The sequence below is a fragment of the Arvicola amphibius genome, chromosome 8 (assembly GCF_903992535.2).
Source record: "Arvicola amphibius chromosome 8, mArvAmp1.2, whole genome shotgun sequence".
In the NCBI taxonomy this organism is placed as follows: domain Eukaryota; kingdom Metazoa; phylum Chordata; class Mammalia; order Rodentia; family Cricetidae; genus Arvicola; species Arvicola amphibius.
This window is the reverse complement of record NC_052054.1, coordinates 36,643,076-36,667,118: the sequence shown is the minus strand read 5'-3', so window position 1 is coordinate 36,667,118 and position 24,043 is coordinate 36,643,076. Positions and strand designations below refer to the sequence as shown.

Below are 24,043 nucleotides of genomic sequence, written 5' to 3'. Positions count from 1 at the left end.
AATCATTCCCAATAAATAAACAAATAAATGTAGGGGGAGAAAAACCAAACAAGCTACAACTTGGTATGTAGTTGAATGATATTCCAGCCCAAGTCTGTGATCTTTTATTGTTATCAATTAGATAACAAAGGAGAAAGGATTAATCCAGTCTCTTGCTAGACAGGGTGGGGAAAGCTACATCTCATACTGAATCTTATGTATAAGCAGTCAGGTCATGGTAGAAAAAAATTTAAAAAAAATGAAGAGAGAAGGAATTGTAAAGCTTTTGTATTGAAATAAAATCTATTCCTGAGAAACAAAAATTTAGTATGGATGTGACAGGAAAGAAGTATGACATGAGATTCTTGGTGATCTAAGTCAGATGTGGAAAGAAATGGAAAAGTCTGGATTCTGTCTCATTTGTGGCGAATAATTGCTTTAATTAGAAGCAATGGTACAGTTTAGGAAAAAAAAAGTATCATTAGACCATCACAATTGAGAAGCACAAAGACACACAGATGGCAGTCCAAAGGGCACATGTGCAAGGGTGAGGCGGGAAGGCACATTCTCATTCTGAAAATACTGTTTGTCCTTTGTGTCCATCATTGCACATATACAATGTGATGCTAGTTTTAACTGTCAACTTGAAACAGTTTAGAATCTCCCGGGGAAGGGACTATTAAGATAGATTGTCAAATTAGTTTGGCATGTGGGTATTCGTGTGGCAGGAAGGTATCCTGATGGTGTTCATTGAGCCAGGAAAACCCGCCCAGCTTGTGTGGCATCATTCTCTAGGCAGGGAATCTTGAACTGCATGAGTGGAAGGAAGGGCACCAGCACAGGCCTGCATGCATTCACTCTCTTGTCTTTGGTCTCTTCGAGCTGCTTCAACTTTTTGTTGTCTTGACTTCCCCACAGACTCTAACTGGGAACAGGGAGCTAACCTAAACTTGCTCCCTTCAGTTGCCTTTGTTGGGTTATTTTATCACAGCAACAAGAAATGCTGTAAACAAAAGTTACTTTGGTAATTTGAATGCAATTGGCCCTCATAAGCTCATAGGGAGTGGCACTATTTAGAGGTGTGGCCTTGCTGAGGTTGGTATGGCCTTGTTGGAGGAAGTATATCATTGTGGGGTGAACTAGAGGTTTCCTATGCTCAGGATACCACCCAGTGTCTCAGTCCCCTTTCTTTTGCCTTCTGATTGAGATGTGCATAGCACCATATCAGCGCGCATCCTGCCATGCTCCCTGCCATGATGATAATGGACTGAACTTCTGAAACTGTAAGCTGCCACCTCAGTGAATGTTTTCCTTTATAAGACTTGCTGTGGGCATGGTGTCTCTTCACAACAATAGAAACCCTAAGCTACTAAAAATGTTTTTTTCCTCTAAAGTTGTTTGATTAAAAACAGAATGAAAATATTTAAAACAGGAAGCAGAGTCATCTAAAGGAAAAATATGAACAACATATGAAAGACTGAGCATAACAGAAGAAACTGATATTCCAGGATGGAAGAATTATAGAAAGTTATTGAGGATGCTTGACTTTCGAAGTATTTTAGCAAAATTAAACCACATAACCAGCAGGAAGAAAGAGATGAATGTATCCCTAGACTCATTAACCTCAGAGGAGAAATAGTGGCAGCAGGGACCCTGAAGAGACGGGATAGAGGGAAACACTGAGAAATGGATCTGTTTTCAGAGCTAAGCACTTTACATTTTGTCCTGTAGGAAACGTCAACGCGAGACCTATGAATTAGTCCCGGAGAAACGCTGAAACTAGGGCATGCTTTCCCAGGAGCGATGTTGTGTTTTACTCTCATTTAAATAGCATTTAAGTGGGGGTGTTAAAATCAAGTCCTGTGCCGAATCCTTCCCCTTGAAATAAAGGTCTATTTTAATAAGACTACAGGACTAGAATACATTTAAGGGTTGAATTTAGTTTTTCAATGGATATTTAGTCATCTATTCATATTTCAGTATGCTTTCATTAACTTTCTGACTTCTAATGAACAAAGATGAGGGTCTGAGAAAGGTAGAGGAAGTTAGAGCAGTGACCTCTCCCCACCACTTCTGTTAGCATTCTGCTCAACCTTCACTCACTCAACCTGCAAACCTCTATGTGTATGTGGTGGGTGGGGAGTTAGGAATCAATTTGGGAGGTGGTGATAGCATCTCATGTCTTCTCTGTTTGCAGCTCAGGCACTTGGCTCTCTAGAGATGTTCATGGGAAATATTTCTTATTCGGTTTCTTCTTTGTATTCCCATTTCCAACTTGTCCAAAAGAGGCTGTCATGCCTTCTCTCATATGAGGGCCAGGAAGTAGAGTGTTGCCAATAATTATGTGTGCACAGCAATTATACAAAATGATTTGTTTATGTTCCAAAAGTGTTAGTAGATTGTTTTTTGTAATTGAAATTGGGTCTACTTCAGCTTCTTTTGTTTTGCTGTTTTTGGTTATTTCTTTGTGTTTAATTTGCAACACATCTTTGTATCATTAAACAAATATTCCAAACAGCATAAACAAATTTAACAGATCTTAGTTTAATATTCCACAACAGTATATGGTATGTGAGTCAGAGAATGGACAGTGGTAGGCCATATATACTAAAGTTAGAACAGTATTTCATCCTCATCAAAGATAGCATGAAAATTCATGAAGCATTCATTCCATGTTTTTGGTTATTTTAACAGGGAGTCTTGCTATGAAGCCCTAACTGGCCTAGTACTCACTATGTTCCCCACCCTGGGGTTGACTAGCCCCAATCCTCCTGCACCAGCTCTTGAGTGCTGGGATTACATGTGGGCCCCAGATCAGACTTTGATCTTCTGTATTTGTAGCATCTGTATCTTTTCAATAGTTTAAGAACCGAGAAAAGTTTGCCCAAAATTCTATCAAAAGATCTCTTATGTATATCATAATATAAAATGAGATCTATTTGTATAGTGATTAAATCAATGAACTAACTATATTAATGCCTGTGATTTTTATAGAGCAATAAATGTGGCTACGTTCTTTTCTAAACACTGTGTATATCTCCTCTTTGAATCTGGCCACTGCTTTATGAGTTTGACATTATAGTATGATGTCATTGTACCTGGATAAACTTCCCAGCTCACAAATGTTTAACCAGCATTCACACTGGGCTGTTTCAGAGCTCTAGATCTGAATATCTACATTTTACTGTGACCCACAGAAGCAAAGGCACAGTCTAGCAACCAGCTTTATTATTTCTAAGCCTACCTACTCTTCTCTATGATTTCAGAGTATGGCAGCACAGGCATGGAAACCTCCTTTACAGATAGTACACATGTGTAATGTGTCTTTGCATATTATACAGAATTAAAGTGAAATATACACCAACCCTCATCATCTGAAGTACCTATCATGTCATGTCAACATTGGGGTATATCATGGGATATACCCCAAAACACTGGAGGAAAAGAAAAAGAAGCAGGAACCCTGTGTCAATTAAGTCTTGTAAACTGGGCCTAGGAGCACACACCTCTTCTCCTACTTGCTCCTTAAGGAAGCAATAGGATAAGCAATTCAACATCACCAACTTAACTAAACAGCAAATTTTAGACTAGCATAGGCCACATGCAACCATGTCCAAAACAAAACAAAACAAAAACCTAACAAGTAACCAGGCCTTAGAAGGGCACAAAAGGGCCTCTTGTCTCTAAACTCATCGTTTTCTTCACAGATATGAGAAAGCCTAGAAAGACCCAGACTCTTCTCAGAACACCGTGTCCATTCTCAGCCTAAGAGGGTTTCCAAGCTTTATACCAAGGCACGACCTTGTATCTAAAGAAGAATACGGGTAAGAGAGGCAAAGAAGCCAGTGTGGTTAGGCCAGTCCATTCTGCACCAAATCTCCAGTGGCTTTCCATCTTGCCTATTCTCAGGGGCATACTTTACCAACTCTTGATTCTATAATATGTTTATCCTAGGAATACTGCATAAGGTCTCACTCTGTGATCTATGAATAATGGTTTCAGATTCATGGTGATCCCTTTTCTCATCCTCCTGAGTGCTGGCATTATAGGCTTCAACCACCACACCTGGCTTTTAAAAACGTTCTTGAGAATGTACTTCTCTGGCACATTTGACAATATTTTGACTCCAGAAAAGATTTTTTAAAATGAAACTTGTTTTTAAATTATTTCAAAAGCTCACCTTTCAGCACTAAATTGCAAATATAGCTTTTTAATAAACATGTTTCAACTAGCACAGAGGTGTTATCTGAGTTAAGAGGGAATGAATTTATTCAGCAGTCACATATATTACTGGGCTTGGATAACATCACAAATGTTTCTTTTATTTAAACTTTGTTTCCATTCTTCATTTTCAGAAATAGGTTACATGCACATTTTATAGTGACTCCTGCCCAGATCTAAACTTCTAATTAATATCTGTCAACCCCTGAACAGGTTGTGGAGCGTAAGAGACTTCGGAGCACTCACTCTTAAATGGGAAATCTTTATCAAATCCCTCCTTTCAAGGTTCAATTATCTATGAGAAAAGAAGAAATATTTTCAGGGCCAGAGGTGATGGTTGACTCCAAAGAAACACTGTCTTCCAGATACAACAGTATTGCTGCACACATAAACTCACAGAGAATATTGCAAAATGCCCAAGACTTGCACAGGTTCAAGATAGATAAGGTTTCAGCACTGAGAGGGAGAAGTGGATAAAGCTTTCACCCCTAATCAAGAAGCTATCTGCAATTGATATTAGATGGCAAAGGGATGATTTTCACAAGACTCCCTATCTAATAAGTCAGAGTTGAAATATGAAGGCAAATGCAAAGAGAGCTTGCCCAAGAAACCCAAGGATTAGGCTTGACAACACTCCACCGAGAGTCAAGAAAGCCAAAAGTAAAAGACAAAGAGCATGGAGAAAGGAGCAAAAGAAAGGCACCACGAACTCTTCCCCATGAATCAGTCTTGGAAATTGACTGACACTTTAACTCTAGGATTTGTTCGCAGGACATAATGCTAAATAGAAACAATGTGGATCTTTATGTTTACTAAGGATGATAACTCCTTTCTTGGGATGCTCTATTTTGTTCTTAGGATTTATTTCAGTTACTCTGGGTAGTTGACCTCTCATCCTTTTGCTTTTGCTGTTTCTCCTCTGTATCCCTCGAAAAATTTCTCATAATCATTATATCAGCTTTTTCCATGTCAAATCTGTATTTTAAAGACATCATGGATATTTAACTCTTGTGCTGAATTTTAGTGTCTGAATTTTCTTATTCCCAGCAGTGACCTAGCCTTCCCTGTTCAGTCTCCTGCTCATTTGTCCATAGAGATCATCTGTGATGGTTAAATCTATATAATACAGTAAGGCTTTTTTTAGATGAGAAATGCTTTTTTGATTTAGAATTTACATAGTTTGGACATATTATAAGCAAAGATTATCACCTGGACATGGCTAGGCATTAATCCCTGAGTTGTTAGTCTCTTTGTAGCTACCAAGAGTCCTTTTTGCCCTTTCTCTGAATTTTTCTGTGCTACAGGAAGATAATCTAAATACTGTTTATTGGAGGAAAAAAAGGATTGGGGGGAGTTCACTGAGTACTTAGGCTCAGCCACTACTTGACTCCTACTTGTATTCGACCAATAAAAGACACAGGCAGGAATGCTGAAGTAAGAAGAAAGGAGTGATGTGGGTCAGGAGGGAGTGATGTAGGTCTCATATTTTTATTCTTTCAACACTACATTAAAATGTAGTAGCCAAGTCTCCTTCAGTCAGTCAACAGCTAAGAGACACCACCTGGTAAACATACTCCACAGCTCCACACTCAGCTGCCACTGAATCTGTAATGCTCTATGTCCATCCATCCATTCATCCATCCACCATCCATCTATCATCTATCTATCTATCTATCTATCTATCTATCTATCTATCTATCTATCATCTATCTATCTATCTATCTATCTATCTATCTATCTATCTATCTATCTATCTATCTATCATCTATCTATCTATCATCTATCTATCTATCTATCATCTATCTATCTATCTATCTATCTATCATCTATCTATCTATCTATCTATCTATCTATCTATCTATCTAACTATCTATCATCTCTCTCTCTATCTATCATCTATCTATCTATCTATCTATCTATCTATCTATCATCTATCTATCATCTATCTATCTATCTATCTATCTATCTATCTATCTATCTATCTATCTATCTATCTTTCATCTGTCTATCATCTATTCTATCATCTCTATTCTATCTATCCTACCCTATCTCTAAATTCTTGGAGTTTTCAACAGTAGAATTAGAAACAAGATAACTACCTTTAGAGTTCTTATAGAATACAGTTATTCTAACTTATACATAACCAGTCTTCCAAAGGAATCTAATAGCTATATGTATCTCTGGAAGAGAATACATTCCATGTGAGCTTTTCCTAAGTTTAATGGACAGAACATGATCTGATTTTTTTCTCCGATCCACAATAAGGTAGATGGTATACCTGCATAGTGCCACATTAACGGTCAATATTTAGCAACGCAATTGGACACTGAGCCATCTAATTATTTATGCTGCAATTTAAGGTTCTTGGCTAATAGGATGATAAGAACTTTTGTGAAGAAAAGAAAAGATAACAGAGCTAATTTTATGAAACATTTACCTCTATGATTAATTGACTGGACAGTTGGAAATAACTGAGCTAGGCAGCAGAGGAATGTGAATTACTTTAAGTTTTTTTTTTTTATTTTAAGTGCTTCTAAGTTGAACTGTGCTGAATATAGATGCCCCTATTAAGTGAAATATGTAAGTATAAAATGGAAAATGTCAGGAGGGAAGCTTAATGACATCTTCAAATGTCATCTTCAAATGCCATTTACCATCTGTATAAAGATCAGTTTAGATGACCATGGAATGTAAAAGTGGAATTATATTAAAAATCAAATAAATAATTGTATGTTTATTAAATACAGTAAAATCTTAAAAATCACCAAAACAACCAGATGTTTAATTCAGAAAACACTTCCCAATGTGCAATGATATTTTGTGGTATCTATTCCAAAGCAGTGTGAATGTTATTTCACAAAGGAACCTAGTAAATTCTGATCTAAACAGCTAACAGGATGCTCCTATGTCAGCAAACTCATTTTCTTGAAACCCTCCTCATCAGCTCCAGTTTTTACATGTGTGATATGTATGCACAAATTCAGTAGAAATACAGCTCTTAAATTGAGAAAGCAAGGATGTTAGCTGTGGCATCAATAAAGCTACAAATGAGCCTAACACATTTTGTACTCTAGCCCACTTGACAAATAAAGCATTTGTCTGTTCCTTAGCATGTCTAGAGCACTGAGGCAGGAGAGTGAAGTGGATGAGGCAGCATTTATCCACCTGCTCCCTCCTCATTGTGTTTATATTGTATTAACCACCACTGAAAAAGTTGTCTAGATTTGAGTTCTGCTTCTGGTGAGCTTTTGTTTTGTTTTTTTAATTCTCAGATAAAACATCTTTCTTATTTACAATTTTATAATTTTTGTCTTTCAGACTCTCTTATTGCTCATCAGCTTTGTGTCAGGTTGTCCTCTGGCTGCTGCGCAAATGATGAAGGTGGACTCAGTCAAGTCTGGGGAGATTTATAGCATAGCATGTGGAAGTCTGGGGGGAATTTATAGTATAGCATGTGGAAAGCATGTGTTCAAATTAAGTATAAGCAGGCTTGATAGTACATGTCTTAATTCTAGCACTTGAGAATTGAAGGCAGAAGGATCAGAAGTTCAAGGGCAAGCTCAGCTACATAGTAAGTTCAAAGGCAGCCTAGGCTATATGAAAATAAAAGAACCAAAACAAAAAAGAAATACTCATTATGAAATAGAAGTTACTATATTATCAATGTAGATGGTCAAATTGCTTCCTAACAACAAACTGGGTGTTGAGGAATCTACAGGGACGAAAGGAGATCTGAGCCAAAACCTTAGAGAACTCAGCCTGAATGTTTTTCTGAAAACCTTCTGAAATAATGGACATCAAATCATTAACTTGAGTGCACAGACTATCTCCATGATGACAATATCAAATAGACCTTACAGACATACACACACACACACACACACACACACACACACACACACACACACACACACTTAGTAGCAAATCATACATGCTAATTTAACATCAAAATTTTATGGGTTTTTAGCTACATGCCAAAGGATTAGAGCGATACAAGATGTTACATTCTGATAATTCTAGTAGTAGACAAAGGCACTTCTCTGGTGCCAAGACTGATTATCACAGAGGGAAGCAGTAGACAAGAATAGTGTCAATTATGACTGCAGGAGCAGGGGAAGCCACTTGTCCATTCCTGGCTGCTCAGCCCCAAAATAATCACATGGAAACTGTATTATTTAAATCACTACTTGGCCATTAGCTCTAGCTTTTTATTGGCTAACTCATATATTAATTTCTATTAATCTGTATATCATCATGTGGCTGCGGCTTTACCGGCAAGATTCCAACTAGCGTCTTTCTTTGGCGGCTCCATGACTTCTCCCTGACTTTGCCTTTCTTTCTTCCAGCATTCAGTTTAGTTTTCCCCTCCTACCTAAGTTCTGCCCTGCCATAGGTCCAAAGCAGTGTTTTTTTTCATTAATGGTAATCCAGCACACAGTGGGAAATCCCACAACATTTGACTGTTATTCACTTTTTCTGTTGTTCTGACAAAATGCCCAACTGAAACAGGCCAAGAGAGGACAGATTTGTTTGCAATTATGGGTTCAGAATGCTTGATTCATGGTTGCTTTGCCCAGGTGTTTGGGAAACATTATGGCAGTGAAAGTAGGTGACTTAGGAGGATGTTGATCTTATGTAGACAGAAAGTAGCATATGAGGAGGAGACTAGAAACCAAGCATCACCTTCAAAGATTCTGACCTAACTGACCTAATTCTTCCTGCTAAGCTTTACCTCCAAAACATCCAGAATCTCCTTTATAACACTGTCAGTTAAGGGTCAAGTATTCAGGCATGAGGCTGGGGACATTTATTTTCAAACCATAATATTGGCCCAAAGTCTGAAGGTACTACCTATAGTATGTATATCTCAGCTATATAGACTTGCAATTTTTAAAGACGAGAACAGGAGATTCTTACTAGGGGTTAATTTAAGAGGTTTATTATCTGTCACACATACAAATCTAAGTAAAATTAGAGAATTTTATTATGCCTTTGGTAACATACAGCCAACTTCCAAAACAGTCAGCGTTGTGGAGGATTAATCAATTAAATGTCAGTAATGAAGAATTACAAATGTTTGAATGTGTAACCCAGGACCAATGCTCATTAAGTCATGAACCATACCCTCATTACCGAGAAACTAGCAGTTAATAGGCAGTTAGCAAGGACGGATATCACCCTAGTGGTTTTAATTGCTAAAGAGCCCACCTCAGTTATGATACCATCATTTAATTTTCTGGTTTGTTTGTTGTAAAGACAGTGACGTTTTTGTTTACTGCATGGATTTTTGTGGCTTCCTAGAGCAGACGGCTAAGGCTACACAAGAAAGCTGCAGCTCAGAGTATGAAGAAGGCTCCACTTTGTCCTCAGTCATACATATAACAACTAGAGTTCTGGCTCCTACAGCATAAAACCAGACCCTGACCTACTGTTTAACAAGAAGTCCCCCCATATCTTCCCTCTTCTTTGCCTTATCTATATAATCCCACTACGGTAAAGAACATGAAAAAAGGAATCATAAAGACTAATTTATGGTGATTTTGATTGCTAATACTGATTGCTAATTAGACAGATTGCCCAAGTCTTGGGACACGCCTGTGAAGGATTATCTAGACCGGGTTGGGGTGAGAAGACCCACCTTAACTATGGTGCCTGGTGTCCTGGGATAAGCAAAAAGGAGAAACTGAGATGAGCACAAGCAACCATTACTATTTTCTCTCTGATTGTGGATGCATGGTGACCTGTCACTTTCAACTCTAGCCGCTATCACATACTGTATCTCCTTGAACTGTAAGCTAAAAATAAACCATTCTTCCTTAAATTGATTCTGTCGGGTGTTTTCTCACAGCAAGACAACTAACTCAGTAGATGATTATAGAACTTGGAGAATAACAATGGATAGCTGACAATATCAAAAATGCATGTTTTATAAGGATCTTTGAAAGTAATGTTTAACTTATGCCCTTATAAATAAGCTTAGCACTGAAAATTTTAGATGTTTGTCATAAGAAATGACAGGTGAGGCCTTATGTAATTTCCAGACTCCACAGCATAAGCACTTTCTAATAAACTGTACTCAAGTTCACGGGTCATAACAAAATTTCTAACTTTATTTTCTGAAAACTTTTACTTCCTAATCTGATAACTGAGCAGATAAGTAGCAAACGTTGCTTAGAAAGCTCATACATTCATGCTGGTTGTCATAGGGTCTGTTTGAAACAGTCAACACTTCTAAGAAACAGAGCATTGCCTCCATACCTGGGCATGATTGGGAAAAGAAGTCCTTTCAATATCTCCCCACCACTTTGATTTCTGCTAAACTCAAAACCATTCCACAGCAATGCACATCCTTTAGATTAAGCTCACTTTCATCTTCTCAGAACTTTTACTTGACTTAATTTTTAAACCTTTGCTTTAGCTGTTGACTAGTTTTAGTGTAAAGTTTCTAAGTCACTTTTTGAAACATGCTGGATACAGAAGTCAGAGAGGTAAGCTGCTTTCAATGACTATATTAGGTCTTGTAATGCAGAGTTTTCTATAGGTAAACTGCTGACTTGCCCTCTCAGCGGTGGGTCATTCAAAGCTCGGCTCAGAGCCCTTAGACTATATTAAACTGGACCAAAGCAGAGACCAGGGATGGAAACACAGCTCTCATGAATACATCTGATCAGCAAATTAAGCAGACCTTCAGACAACTACTGAATAGTGGTGCCCATTATGTTTTAAGCATTAAGGTCGATAGGGATGATAGATAGGAAGTAGAAAGATACGTACAGAGTGTGTTTAAACATATGTGATTATCCTCTCTTCCCGTCTTTTCCCTTCCAATCCCTTCCCTTTCCTGTGATGTTTGAATACAAAGTTAAAAATTACAACAAAGAAAGGAACTGGTATCTGATCAACTCTGTGTTTGTTTTCAGGAAGAGGGTGAGTACTGATCTGTCTTTTAATGCAAATAATCATAAATTTTATACGTATGTTCTGTAATCAGTATTCAGTATATTTTCACAAACAATATCAATTTCTTATCTAAGAGCTTTTTTTATTGATTTTTATTGAGCACTACATTTTTCTCTGCTCCCTCCCTGCTTCCCCACTCCCCTCAGGTCCCCATGCTCCCAATTTACTCAGAAGAGCAACTTTGCTTCAGGTTGACAATTGGGGAAAGAGCCACTGCTTAACATGGAATTTGGGAATTACTTCTGAGTATATGCCACTACATAGAAAATTTCCTTTAAAAGATCCAGTAAAATTTGCAAAAAAAAATATGTTCAAATAAATATTTTTGTTTGAAACAAACAATATTTCAAAATATTTTTGAAAACGTGTTTACTAGTGTGGGAAATTTCTTGGTAGCTAAATGCACCTGCTGTCAAGTTCAATTCCTGGGACCCACAAGGTAGAACGAGAAAATCAACTCCCATTGACCCCATCCCTCTGACCTCGATATGGATGCTGTGACTTATGTGCATGAACACACACAAGAAGACAAAATAAATAAATAAAAGTGCAGCAAAAATGTGTTGACCACAAACTGCAACTTTGGGAAGACAAGCTTCGTAATGCTTATGTGACAGCCGTCTTTAATCTACTACTCCTTTCTATGTTATTTGGCAAACCATTGGCTATGACTAGAAAAATAATTCTTACATGTTCAATAATACTGGTCATCTAAACAGCACTGAGTATTAAGAGCATTTATTTTTAGGTGTACATGCATGTGCATGTGAGTAAGTGTATGTCTGTGCACCATGCGCAGGAGGCCGAGGATGTCAGTAGAGGACACAGAACCCTTCTAACTGGAATTATAGGTGGTTGTGGGATCCCATGTGGGTACTGGGAATGAGCTCAGGTGCTCTGTAAAAGAAGCAAGTGCTCTTAACCAATGAGCCATTTCTGAAGTCCCCATTTTCCACATTTTAATGAACTATGAGAAGCAGGATAAAATACTTACATGTTGAAGAATTCCCCATTAAAGCTGCATTGTGGGCTCTGCTGTCACTGATATATCACTCGGAATTGCTTTTTTGCACCTTATTACTTACATAAACATGACCTACCCAAACCAAGTACAGTGAGTAACAGTACATAATTTTACAAAAGAAAATACATGCAAAATTGTGAACATAAAGTACATAGATTTATCTACTAAAATTCCCTATGTGTCAAAGTCTCCAGATGTATGGATATGATCACAATGCAATAAAAGAACAGTGGTACTGCTGTGGAAATCTAGAGTACTAATTATTTCTCTGTTCTAGAATGAAAGCTCAGTATAATAGATGAGACATAGAAGCCAAATACACACAGAAAATAAAAGTCCCAAGGCAGATGATGCTATTGCAGCTGGACAGTTAAGAGTCCTCTAGAGCCAAGTCTGGAAAACTTTAAGAAAATTATTTTCTCTAAGCTTATATGTAAGGCAGAGAGAAGAAACAGCAAAGATAATAGAGATGCTGAAAGAGGTCCCCTGAATAATTCCTATCATTAGATCATTCTCTTTGGTCTTCTTTTAATAATTTTTGTTCAATTATCTATCATGAACTGTTTTTCAAACAGTAGGCATTAAATGACTTATGAAGATTCCCTCCCCAGGATAAGCATAAGAAACTTTGAAGCATTCAAAAACAATGCTTCCTCTTATTAGAGCAGAAGTCTATGAACAGCAGTGACCAATTACAGGGGCAAAACCTCACTCAACCCAGAGCCTCCCACAAAACCCTAACTTTATCTGATTGATGCATAAACCTATCCTGACATCCAAAGAGCTCCTTGTTTGGGTACAGTAACTTTCACAGAACTCTCTATTGCCCTGATCCATTATGATGCCCAACGCCAGACGGCCACTTTCTCTGAGTTATAGAAAGGTAAAAGCATTTCTCTCCAGGAAGAAGAAATAGTGCTAGTAGCAAATCAATGTTTCATAATGGGGATGAAAATGCTATTAAGATTCGAAGGCAGCGATTTAAGAGGTCCCTCTTGTTTGCAGTTGGCAGCACATCAGCTCTTCCAATATAAGGAACAAATTGCAAAAGCCTAAACTAATTACCCCATCCTGCTTCTACTCAGTTCTTCCTCCCAAGTGCCTACTCCATCCTCCCAGAGGAAGACAATAAGCAGATGGATGTGTGCAGGTGCACAGGACTCAGTGCAGTCACCAGCTCTGAGAGCAATTGGTCAATACCCTTGAAGCTAGTTAAAGTGTTAGTAAATGGTTCCAAACTCTAGCAGATGTTCTATTGGTCTCAAGGGCACTCTTCAACATCTATATGGATCCATATATGCAGCTGAAATCTTAAGATTAGCAGACTGCTTTTATTTAATATTTCATGATTTTATAACTAGTGTCTATTTTTCTTCAGAATTTGACATGGTTCTATTTTACTCCATGAACAAGGAGAAAACATCTGCACTTTACAAATGAGAATGCCAGTGGTTAAGAACCCCCGCCTATCAAGTAGCCTAACTACTATGGCAGCTCGTCTTATTTTCATTATTGTTTTATATCTATCTATCTATCTATCTATCTATCTATCTATCTATCTATCTATCCATGTATATTGATTTATTTGAGGGATACCATAGCCCACATATGGAACTCAGAGGTCAATTTTAAGGACCTGGTCCTCTCCTTTCAAGATATGGGTTTTGGGAGTTGAACTCAGATTGTGTCACACTTGGAGATAAGTGCCTTGACCTCCCAAGACACCCCAGCAGCCTGAGCTCAGTTTTAGCATCATTCTCTTAGAACCCATGATACCTTATTTCATTGGGATACTTCTGATTTGTAGACTGTTTCCTACAGGTTATTTTCTGACCCTATGGAGTCAGTCTTGGGCAGATGGTTCTACCTGTCAGATTGGTTTACAGTTTTCTTCATCACATTTAGTTATTTGTACATGTCCACATGTCAGACTTCTCAAATTTTTACTTTTCTTTTCTCCTCCCATCACACATTTCCTAATTTTATTTTTCGTAGTAAAAAGTTACTTTTTAAATGCTAGTGTCCTGGGGGTGGGGACATTGTTCAGTGAGGAAAGTTCCTGCTGAATAAGCACAAGATCTTGTGTTCAAATCTCCCACAATGACATAGAAGTCCAGCAAGGCAGGATGTAATTGCAATCTCAGCACCTGTGGGAGGAATAGCAGCGGCATGAAGCCCTCCCGCCCCTGACAATCTGGCCAAAATAGTGAACTCCATCCAGATTCTGTGAGAGACACTATTCCAAACAAATTAGGGTAGAGATAAATAAGGGCAAATACCTGATGTTGACCTCTGACCTCCATGCATGTGCAAATGCAGGTGAGTGCACCTGCATATGCATAAACATAAATACATGGAGCCCATACATAGTAAACACAGAAAGCTGATGTCTTGCATAAATGTTGCTAAATTTCCCTGGACTTCCATGGCTGTCTTATTTAGTCAGAATTTGAGTTAAGGGTTTGATTACACCTTAGTGAACATGAATTATCTTTATGTTCCCACTTATTAGTGTGGTACCCACGTTTTCCTAATTGAGAGCCAGAGTCCTTAAGAAAGAAAGCATCCCAGGAAAGTGATTTTTATTTTACGATGGAGGAAAGCCCATTTATATAGCTAGTGGATGGGTCTATGAGCATTTTCCTCTTTTCAGGACACAGGATTCTTTCCTTGCAGGTATGTGTTTGTGTATAAACACGTAGAGATTAGAAGTTAGTGTTAGGGTTCTTTTTCTACACTTTCCTCCTGTGGAGGGAGAGCACGGCCTTTTACTGAATCTGGATTTCACCATATCAACTAGACTTTCTGGACAGAGAGCTCGTAGAATCTGCCAGTCTTTGTCCCCTCATCTCCCCAGGACCGGGGTTACAGATGCACAATGCATTTCATGGCCTACTTGGCTTTACAAGAGTGTCAGGAATCTAAACTCGTACCCTCGTGCTTGCTTGGTGACTATTTCATGCATGGAGCTCTCTCTCAATTCCTCAGCTTTAGCCATTCTTAAACACAAGTTTCTGCGTATTCACTTGAGAAATATTCACATGATGCCAAATTACAAGGTAGTTCTCTTTTTATCTCTGGCAACCAATAAGGTATATTGTTTCTTGAATGTTTTTTAATGGCATAAACAAAGGCCAAGACCAAAATAAAATCACACATGAACAGGGGAGAAGCCTCATGAAAACAGTGGAATTTCTCATTTCCGCAAACTAAGTCGTTGAGTGATCTTCCTTTACCCCTTTCCTCAAATTCCTGTTGAAATCCTAATCCCCACATAGGATATGATACCCAGGTAGGAGAACCTTATTTGAAAATAATTTCTTTTCAAAGATAATCAATTGAAAGTAAAACCACTGGGGAAGATCCTTGTCTAATATGACTTGTGTGCTTTATAAACAGGAATTGTTTGGTGTTGGAGAAATATGCAATACAATAAGGTGCTTACCTTGTAAGCTCACGAACCTGAGTTGAATTCTTAGTTAGCATCACATAAAAAGACTGAGTGTTGGCCAGGTGATGGTGGTACATGCATTTAATTACAGCACTCGGGAGAAAGAGGCAGGCAGATCTCTGTGAGTTTGAGGCTATCCTGGTCTAGAAAGCGAGTTCCAGAACAGGCTTCAAAGCTACACAAAGAAACCCTGTCTTGAAGAAGAAGAAGAAAAAAAGAAGAAGTCTGGGCATGGTGGTGTATGCTTTTAAGCTTTCACTGAAGAAATAAGAGAAGATGGATCCCCTGGGCTTTGTGGCCAGCCAATCTAGCCTAATCCTTGAGGCACAGATGCTGGTGAGAAACCCTATCTCAACAAACAAGGTGGACAGTTCCCAAGAAACACCACCTGAGGCTGTCCTCTGCCCTCCACAAACATCCACACAGTGTGCACACACACACACACACACACACACACACACACACACACACGCACGCACAGGATGGGGGGCAACTCAGAGGTTTCTAAGCAGGTAGCTACAGGGAGCCTGTCTTAGAAACATGAAGGTGACCAGCAACAAGTTGAGAAGGAAGGTCTGGGGCAGACCCTTCTCTCAAAGCCCTCTGAAGGGACCAACTCTGTTGAAACTTTACTCTTGGGCCTCTGGCCTCTAAGATTGTGAGACAGTAAACTATCTAGTACTTGGTGATAGCAATCCTTGCAAACTAGCCAGCTACCTTTTTCATTCCCTCCCCCACCAGAAACACAAAATTTGAAACGCTTCAACTGTACACTAACTGTTCTGACGATCATATGTATACAATAATATTATATTTAATTTCATAACTTTAGGGAAAAATATGATTTGTTTTCTAGATGGCAATGTCCTGACCTGCAAGATAAACTATGTCATAGGAGAAGACACTGAAAATCCTTTGAAACAACCTTTACAGTTTAGAATAAATAGAGAAAAGTAGAAGTTACAGGCTTTTCAAGGTTTCTCCATTAGCTCTGGGTAAAGGTGTAATATGTGATTCTCAATCTTTGTATGTTCCGACAGTAACACAGAGACACTCTGAACTCGTGACCAAGAAACATATTTCAATTATGGTGTTTTTCTTATTTTGTCATGTTGAAAGATGCTTAGGTAAAATATGAGTGTCACACATTTGCAATTGCAGACCTTGGGAGGCAGAGACAGAGGGACACCTCAAGCCGTAGGCCATCCTAGACTATATAGCAAATTCCTGACTTACACAGAGAGATCCTATCTCAAAAATTAATTAGTTAATATATGAAATATTAAAAAATAAAATGAAAAGGTGTTTAAAGTTAGGATAATATGAGAATACCTGGGGACAAAGATCACAAAAAATAGTCTACTCCACCAAAGAGCATATCAAAGTCCTTACATTTACAAATTCTTAATTGCACTGCTGATATTTTCACTGTTAACAGCAGACACAAGTGGCTCAATACTCAGTCCTTGCAAAGATTAATGGTTCCTTTTAATTCTATGTATCCAAGCAGAGAAAATTGTTCAGGAGTCCATTTCTACTGTTGCCTATTTTTCGCTCATAGTTTTCATACATTACACTGACAATAATTCAAAGTAGCTTAAAAATATTTTAGACCAGTGAAAATGTTTATCATAACTCTAGTTAATTATTGATAGACTTTTTTGTTTTCTTCTCTGATTATTTTCTGTGATCATTATTCTTTTGGAAGATTGGATGTTCACAGAATGGACATGGGAAAGAGAACGTTGAATCTTCTACCCTAAAAGACAAAACTAAGGTGGATTATTTTGAGGTACAATTGGGTAGATACCAACTGGAAACAAAACCTTTCATCAGAGCTCTGATGGGATTGAGTTGGCTGCAGTGAAAGGTATTTGGGATTATATTCTGAACATTAAACAATTTGGGAAACATTGTTATAGAGAAAACTCAAATAATGGTTGGACTGGAATGAATGGGATTTATGACTGCCCATTATAGAAGCTTATTGTTCTATGAACACAGCAACAATCTTATAAATCTGTTTGCCTCAACTAGCACATAAGTCACTTTATCCCTTCTTATCTTGATATTATGCGTGTGTGGTTTGCTGGTAAATGTATTGAATTCACATACATTCCAACAACAGAAACATAAACATCAGTTTGTAGCTCATAACAAGTTAAACTAGAAGTTCAGGCTAGAGTATTTTCCTTGCTATTCCACTCAAGGCAACTTTCAGTTCTTACTATATTGAGTAGACTGGAAAGTTGTAATCAGGAAAGATATTAGGCTAAAGAAACATACCCAGTCAATCATGACGTCAGATACTAACCTCCTTCATTTTCTCCAGTTCATTTTGTAAGGCTTGCTTTGCAATTTCAACTTCTATAAGTTGCTGCCGCAGCTTCTCATTTTCATCTTCTGTCGTTGTTCTCTTTTCTTCCACATTTTCCAATTCATGGTGAAGTCTCACAGATACATCCTTTGCAACCTACAATGATGTATTTGTAGCAATGAATTATAATTTGACTCATATTGAAGGCATTACAAGCCAATATTTCCATAGCACTTACTATGTGGCAGTGTTTCCAATACCTCATCTATGTGCCATTCATATATCAATCACATAATCCTCACCAAAATCCCATAGGATAGACACTATGATTGTATCTGCTTTATTGAGGGGGGGATATTACATAAGATGTGCATGGCTGCACAACTAACAGGTAGCCAGATGGCTGGCTCAACTTTGTTCCTTTAACCTCACTACATCAGAGCAATATGATAGATTTAACTTGTCTGCTTTAATTTTACAGTAAAACCATGAGCTACATGATTCCACTCTTGCCCCCACTGAGAAATGGAGGGAAAGATATTTTTAACGACTGGGTATTGGGATTTGCTTTTTTCCCCCTTATAACTCCAACTAGTTTCAAGTACTCAGGATTAGCAAGCATTCTACTATTTGAACTTCTTTTCTGTTTTAATACTAGTATATATTTTTACCCCAGCTTTTGAGATTATCTTGAAGATTCTAGAGCTTTGAAGGGATACTTAACATTTAGTGTAGAGTCTCAGGACACAGCCAGTCCTGGTTTAGACTGAATAAAGGGAGTTTGGCTACCGTCAAGCTTGTTATAAGGTCCAGGTACACTGCACGCATAGAACTTATGAGAAAAGTGCTTTTGGTTAAGAGCACTGGATGCTTGTCTAGAGTAGTCTGTATTCAGTTCCCAGATGCTATGCCCTCTTCTGGCATCTAAGGGCACCAGACATGAATCTGGGGCACAAACATACATGCAGGCAAGACACAATGTGTGTGTGTGTGTGTGTGTGTGTGTGTGTGTGTGTGTTAAAATGCCAATGGTGCCTCTCCAAAGCGGTTCCATTAATAAACTCTAATTCACAGATTTTTCTTCAAAATCAATCAATAATATACATAATAATGTTACAGCTCCCTATGAGTCGCTTTGTGTCCCAAAGGAAACAAAATGAATGAAGTAAGGACTTACTCAGAGCTTCCTTAAAACACCTCTAGGTTAATTAACTTCACTTTCATATTGACAAAGTTAACATAGATAAAAGTATATTTGGTTGTCGGTAGTGATGAGTTTAACATCCAGTTTGCCTTGAAAATAAATCTGGCTCTTGTCAAACTAAACTGAAGAGAGAACACCCGAAGAAAACGTGTACTGCAAGCTTTGAGCTGTCTCAGAGCCTGTCTTCTGGGGTACATTCTAGATGGGCAACGTCATTACAAACTGAGATGTTTTCTTTTGCTTCATTCTCCTTCTTCAAATGGGTTGCTGTTTAGCGTATAAGGGGAGACCTTAACTATTCTGGATGTCAGTGCTCACAGAAACCCACAGTGCTACTCTTGATTGAATGAGTCCATGTGGCCTTCGGTGGGAATACATCATTAGAAGCCAAATCACTGGAGGACAGGCTATGTAGAGTCTCTCTGCTTAATCATAACCATGTTTCAGCCCAGGAGGGAAGAACCCTCTTCCCATTACTTCTGAAAGAGTTACTCCCAGGAAACGGCCCCTTCACACACACACACACACACACACACACACACACACACACACACACACACACACACATTAAACTGAACATTTCCTTCCGCTTCCGGGATGCTGACATTTTGTGGTGAACGCTAGCAACCTAATGCCCCTTGCCAGTCATCAATGAAGGCCATTTCAAAGCAAAGAACTCACACCAAAGTCTCCACCCGCTGACCCCGGGCGCGCCCTTTTTCCCCCTCCCCCACAGCTGCAGACCTTGAGGTCTTGCTCCAGGCTGCGCAACAGCTCGCCATCAATTTCTCCGGTCTGCGCGTAGCGGAGCCTTTTGCGCTCGGCTTTGCGGAGGCGGTACTGCAGGATCCGGCAGTTTTTGTTGGCTCTCTCCAACTCATGGCGCATCTCCTGCAGCTGACAGGCGTCTTCCTCGAAGAAAGTATCCCTCATCTCATCCATCTCGGTCCTCAGCTCGTCGATCTCGTTCTGAGACAGTGACACATCATGGGTCACAATCAGTCTTCCTTGGAGTCCCTCAGATGCGCACCGCATACATCCCATGGTTACTCCCAATACCCAGGTTTACTGCCTCCTCCTCCGGGAGACAGGAGTGAAAGGATGTTAAAAGCAGAACTAGAAAACCAGGCCCAGTTTAGGCCTTCTTCTTTCTTTCTGTTACTCTAGCACTCTCTGCCGGTGAGAAACTGGGGCAAATCATGATAATTGGATAAATGAAGGCCTGGTTTTGGTTTCAAATGAAACGCAACGGCATTAATATTAGGTTCCATTTCAAATTGGGAGTAGGCCATGGACCTCCCCACCTTCCCAGTTTCCCTCCCTCCCTGCGGCCCTAACAGGTTAGCAACCTTCTAACCCTACCGGGACACGCCCTAATCCTCGGAGGCCCCACGCTTCCCCTCCCCCATTCAGTCCCCACCCCCTATCCTCCTCACCTTGAGAGTTTCGTTCTCTTCCCGCAGCTTCTCCATCTCCTCCTGCATATCTTCCTGCTGCTGGAGCTGCTGCGGGTGTGACTGCGACGAAGGGGGAGCCGCCGCCTGCATGGCCCCGCCGTTGCCGCTGCTCTCTGCGCTCTGCTGGGGGCCTTCGGCGGCGGCCGCCATTGGGGAGGAGGAGGGGACCACAAGGGGCTCACAGATGGCAGGGGCGCCGGCGACCGGGGAGCTGCGGCTGCCACCGCCACCGTTTTTAGTGTGCATCTGAGCCGCGGCCGCCGCCGCTGCCGCCCGCTCCTTCTTGAGATGGAACTGGATGAGCTCAGACTGCAGACATCCCTCCTTCCAGTAGCTCCCTCCACCTCCGCTGCCGCCCCCTGCGACGCCGCTTCCAGAGTTTCTGCTGCCCGGGCCGGGGGCTCTGCTTGCAGCAGCGGTGGGTGGCGAAGGGGAGACCCCCTCCCCGCCGCTACTACCCCTCTGAGATGCGCGGACGCCTTTCCCTCGCCAAACCCTGGGCGGCGGCGGCTGCGGAGCGCCCCCCTCCCGGTCCCCCGGGCCGCCGCCGGCTCCTCCTCCTTCCCCGCCCCCTCCTCCTCCCCCGAGCAGAGGGGGTTCCCCGACTTTCGAGGGCACTGATTCTATCTCCCGGGATGGCTCCTCTGGCGGCCCAGGCCTCCTGGAACTCACAGAGGCCAGGATCGCCGCGGGGGGCCCTTCAGCACCAGGCGCGGGCTGGACAGCTCCTGGAGCAGGCCCTTTGGGTACCACGGGCGTTGTCTTCTCCGCCCCGCCTCCGCATCCTCTGGAGCCGGCCCCAGAGGCGCCACGACCGGTTATCTTGTTACCCTGCTGCTGCTGTTGCTGCTGCAGCTGCTGCTGCCGAACGGAATTGAGTTTAGTGCCGACGCCAAGAGGGGACCGCGTGGCCGCGGCAGTCTGTCGGAAAGAATTGTCCCTAGGTCTAGCAGGTGATTGAGCTCGCTGCTGCTTTCTGCTACTGCCCTCCGGGTGCAGGCGAGCCTCCGTGGCTGCGGCGGCGGCAGAAGCTGAAGTTGCAACTGGGGCAGCGCCCCCGGACGGTGGCTGACTCATGGCAGTCTAGGGAGAACCTACCGGATGTGACTTGGAACCGTCCATCTCTACGCCATCCTCTTCTCTTTTTTTGCCACCAACCTTCCTTTCTAAGCTGGGACGGAAATAAAAGAAGAGAAAAATACAGTATGTTTACATCGTTGCAGAATCAAAGGTGAATTTGCTGGACAGAGAAAAAAAAAGGAGATTTGGAAATCCAGCGTTTAATGAAACCCTTGATTAAGAAAAGGGTACAAGGCTGTTACTTCTCACTTTGCCCAACGTGGCGCTGTTTCCATATTACTCCATCTCAGCCAAAGGCAGATGAAGCTTGCGTTTCTTAGGTAGCAGGTTTTGGAAAGGGTTAGACACGGGTTCAGAAAGAAATGAATGGGAAAGAAAATGGTGGAGGGGGCGGAGGAATAAGGTCCTGAAGAGACTTCGGAAGGCAAAGGAGATGTTTACACATTATAGTTGTCAAACGGCTTTCTTCAACTTCAAATCTGTATTTAAAACACAGTTTAGTGGGAAAAATTTGTATTTAATTAGTATCCCCAGGTGTCAATTAAAGAAACAGTGTTATGATGTAAGATCTTAGAGAATATCTATTGTAGATAAATGACATTTTTCTGACTCCGCTCTGGCCCCTAATGTTGTCTTTAGATAATTACAGCCAACTTTCCTTAGAACAGAACACAGAAGAAAATGCAAAGAGTGACTATAAATAAACCCCAGTCTCAAGATTAAAAAAAGTGGTAGCATCAGAAATAAGATTCAGTCATTGGAAACCCCGAAGAGATTATTTTTATAGATCAAAAATACTTTTTGGAAAATCTGATAAGCAGGCTGTGAAGTTTTCAGTGATGAATTTGTCCACACTCATTTGTTCTGTGCTTATGAAGCGATGAGTTGTAAGCACAATGTAGAAAGAGTTTCAGTTTTGACCATCCCCCTAGATGGTATATAATAAACTAAGCTGAAGCTTTAAAATGCCCACTCATGTGCCTGGAGAAATGGCTCAGCAGTTAATAGCAATGAGTGCTATTCCAGAGGACCCACGTTCTATTCCCAACACCCACATGGAAGCTCACAACTGTCTGAAACTCCAGTTCCATGGGATCTGGCCTCCCTGGGCATCAGGTCCATAGATGGTACACAGATATACATGCAGACAAAATAACCATACACATAAAATTTAATTTAAATTTTAAAAAATGTTAGAATGTTCACTCAGTCCTATGGAACCAAATTTTGAAACAGAAGACTCTATACCCAGAAAGCTATTCATCTTCCTCTATGGTGTAAGATGTGTGGTGTTATCTTCCCAAAATAAACAGACTACTTTAAACTGGAAAAACAACAAGCTTCTGTCCTGTGTTTCTGTCTGGTGACCCAGTCAACCAGTTCATTTGGCCCACTTTTCAGGAGAACATAATTCATCTATAAAACACAGAAAGGCCACAACTACACACAACCTTCTCTTACACACACACATCTTTTAGGAGAGATGTTTTCCCAGGAACTTTCTTACATTATTACTGCTATTATCTGTTGTATCTTGAGAATATCATCATTTATAGCAACCAAATACCCCACCTCCTTTTCTGCCTCTGCAATCTCTTTTCAGCTCACTTTGTAATACAAAGATTAAGCAAAGACTACTTCAGAGGAGAAAACAAAGTTAGCCACAGCTAGAATGTCTGGCCTACTTTACCGTGGGTCAGAATAATGTGGGCCATCCAACTTAATTAAACTGGCAATACAAAGTTATATTTAACTAAGCAAAACCACACAGAAGCTGAGAAGTCATGAACTGAAGCCTGACCCCAGACAACTTTAACCTCAGAGAAAACTTGGGTTTCATTAACTAACTAAGACAATCTAAGGCACCAGGCCGCTGTCACTAGCCATAATAAGAAGGCACTGCATCCCAAGGCTTTCTACAGTAGAAATCATCATCCAAGGAATTTAAGCAAGGACTAAATCGACCGTTTCCATCTCAAATCCTATCTATCCCAGGACCCACCCCGTTTCTCATCCTCATCTCGTTAAAAATCCAGAAGTTCTCACTTCTCTGCAGGGGCGTCGCTTCCAGGAAGTTGATGCAAATCAACACCGCTTTCTTCCTGATATTTCGGAGTCCTCGAGGTTATTTTTCTATCTTTCAGAGAGTGTTCAACTTCATAGTGTTCTAGAAGACTTTCTTGCTGATCAGGCTTGCTTGCATGGGATCCACACCCACTCGGGTTCTCCAAACAAAGGCGGTAACTACAAAGACGCGGAACTCTGGGAGCGGGTTCCTAGCCGGCGAGTGCTTAGCTGGGCTGGAATTGCAACTGCAGCAGGCCAATGCTCCGGGTACCAAGCTGTGCCA

General features: G+C 40.4%; 1 protein-coding gene across 1 annotated transcript in view; it reads right to left on the bottom strand.

Moving 5' to 3' along the window:
• Positions 1-21,690, bottom strand: part of Soga3 (SOGA family member 3) — a 49,417-nt gene extending 27,727 nt beyond the window's left edge. Inside the window, exons 1-3 of the mRNA XM_038339684.1 lie at positions 20,593-21,690; positions 19,901-20,125; positions 17,950-18,108 (exon numbers count right to left, since the gene is read on the bottom strand). Of these exons, the coding sequence (XP_038195612.1) occupies positions 17,950-18,108; positions 19,901-20,125; positions 20,593-21,690 (1,482 nt within the window). The remainder of the gene's footprint in view (positions 1-17,949; positions 18,109-19,900; positions 20,126-20,592) is intronic.
• Positions 21,691-24,043: the final 2,353 nt, after the last annotated feature.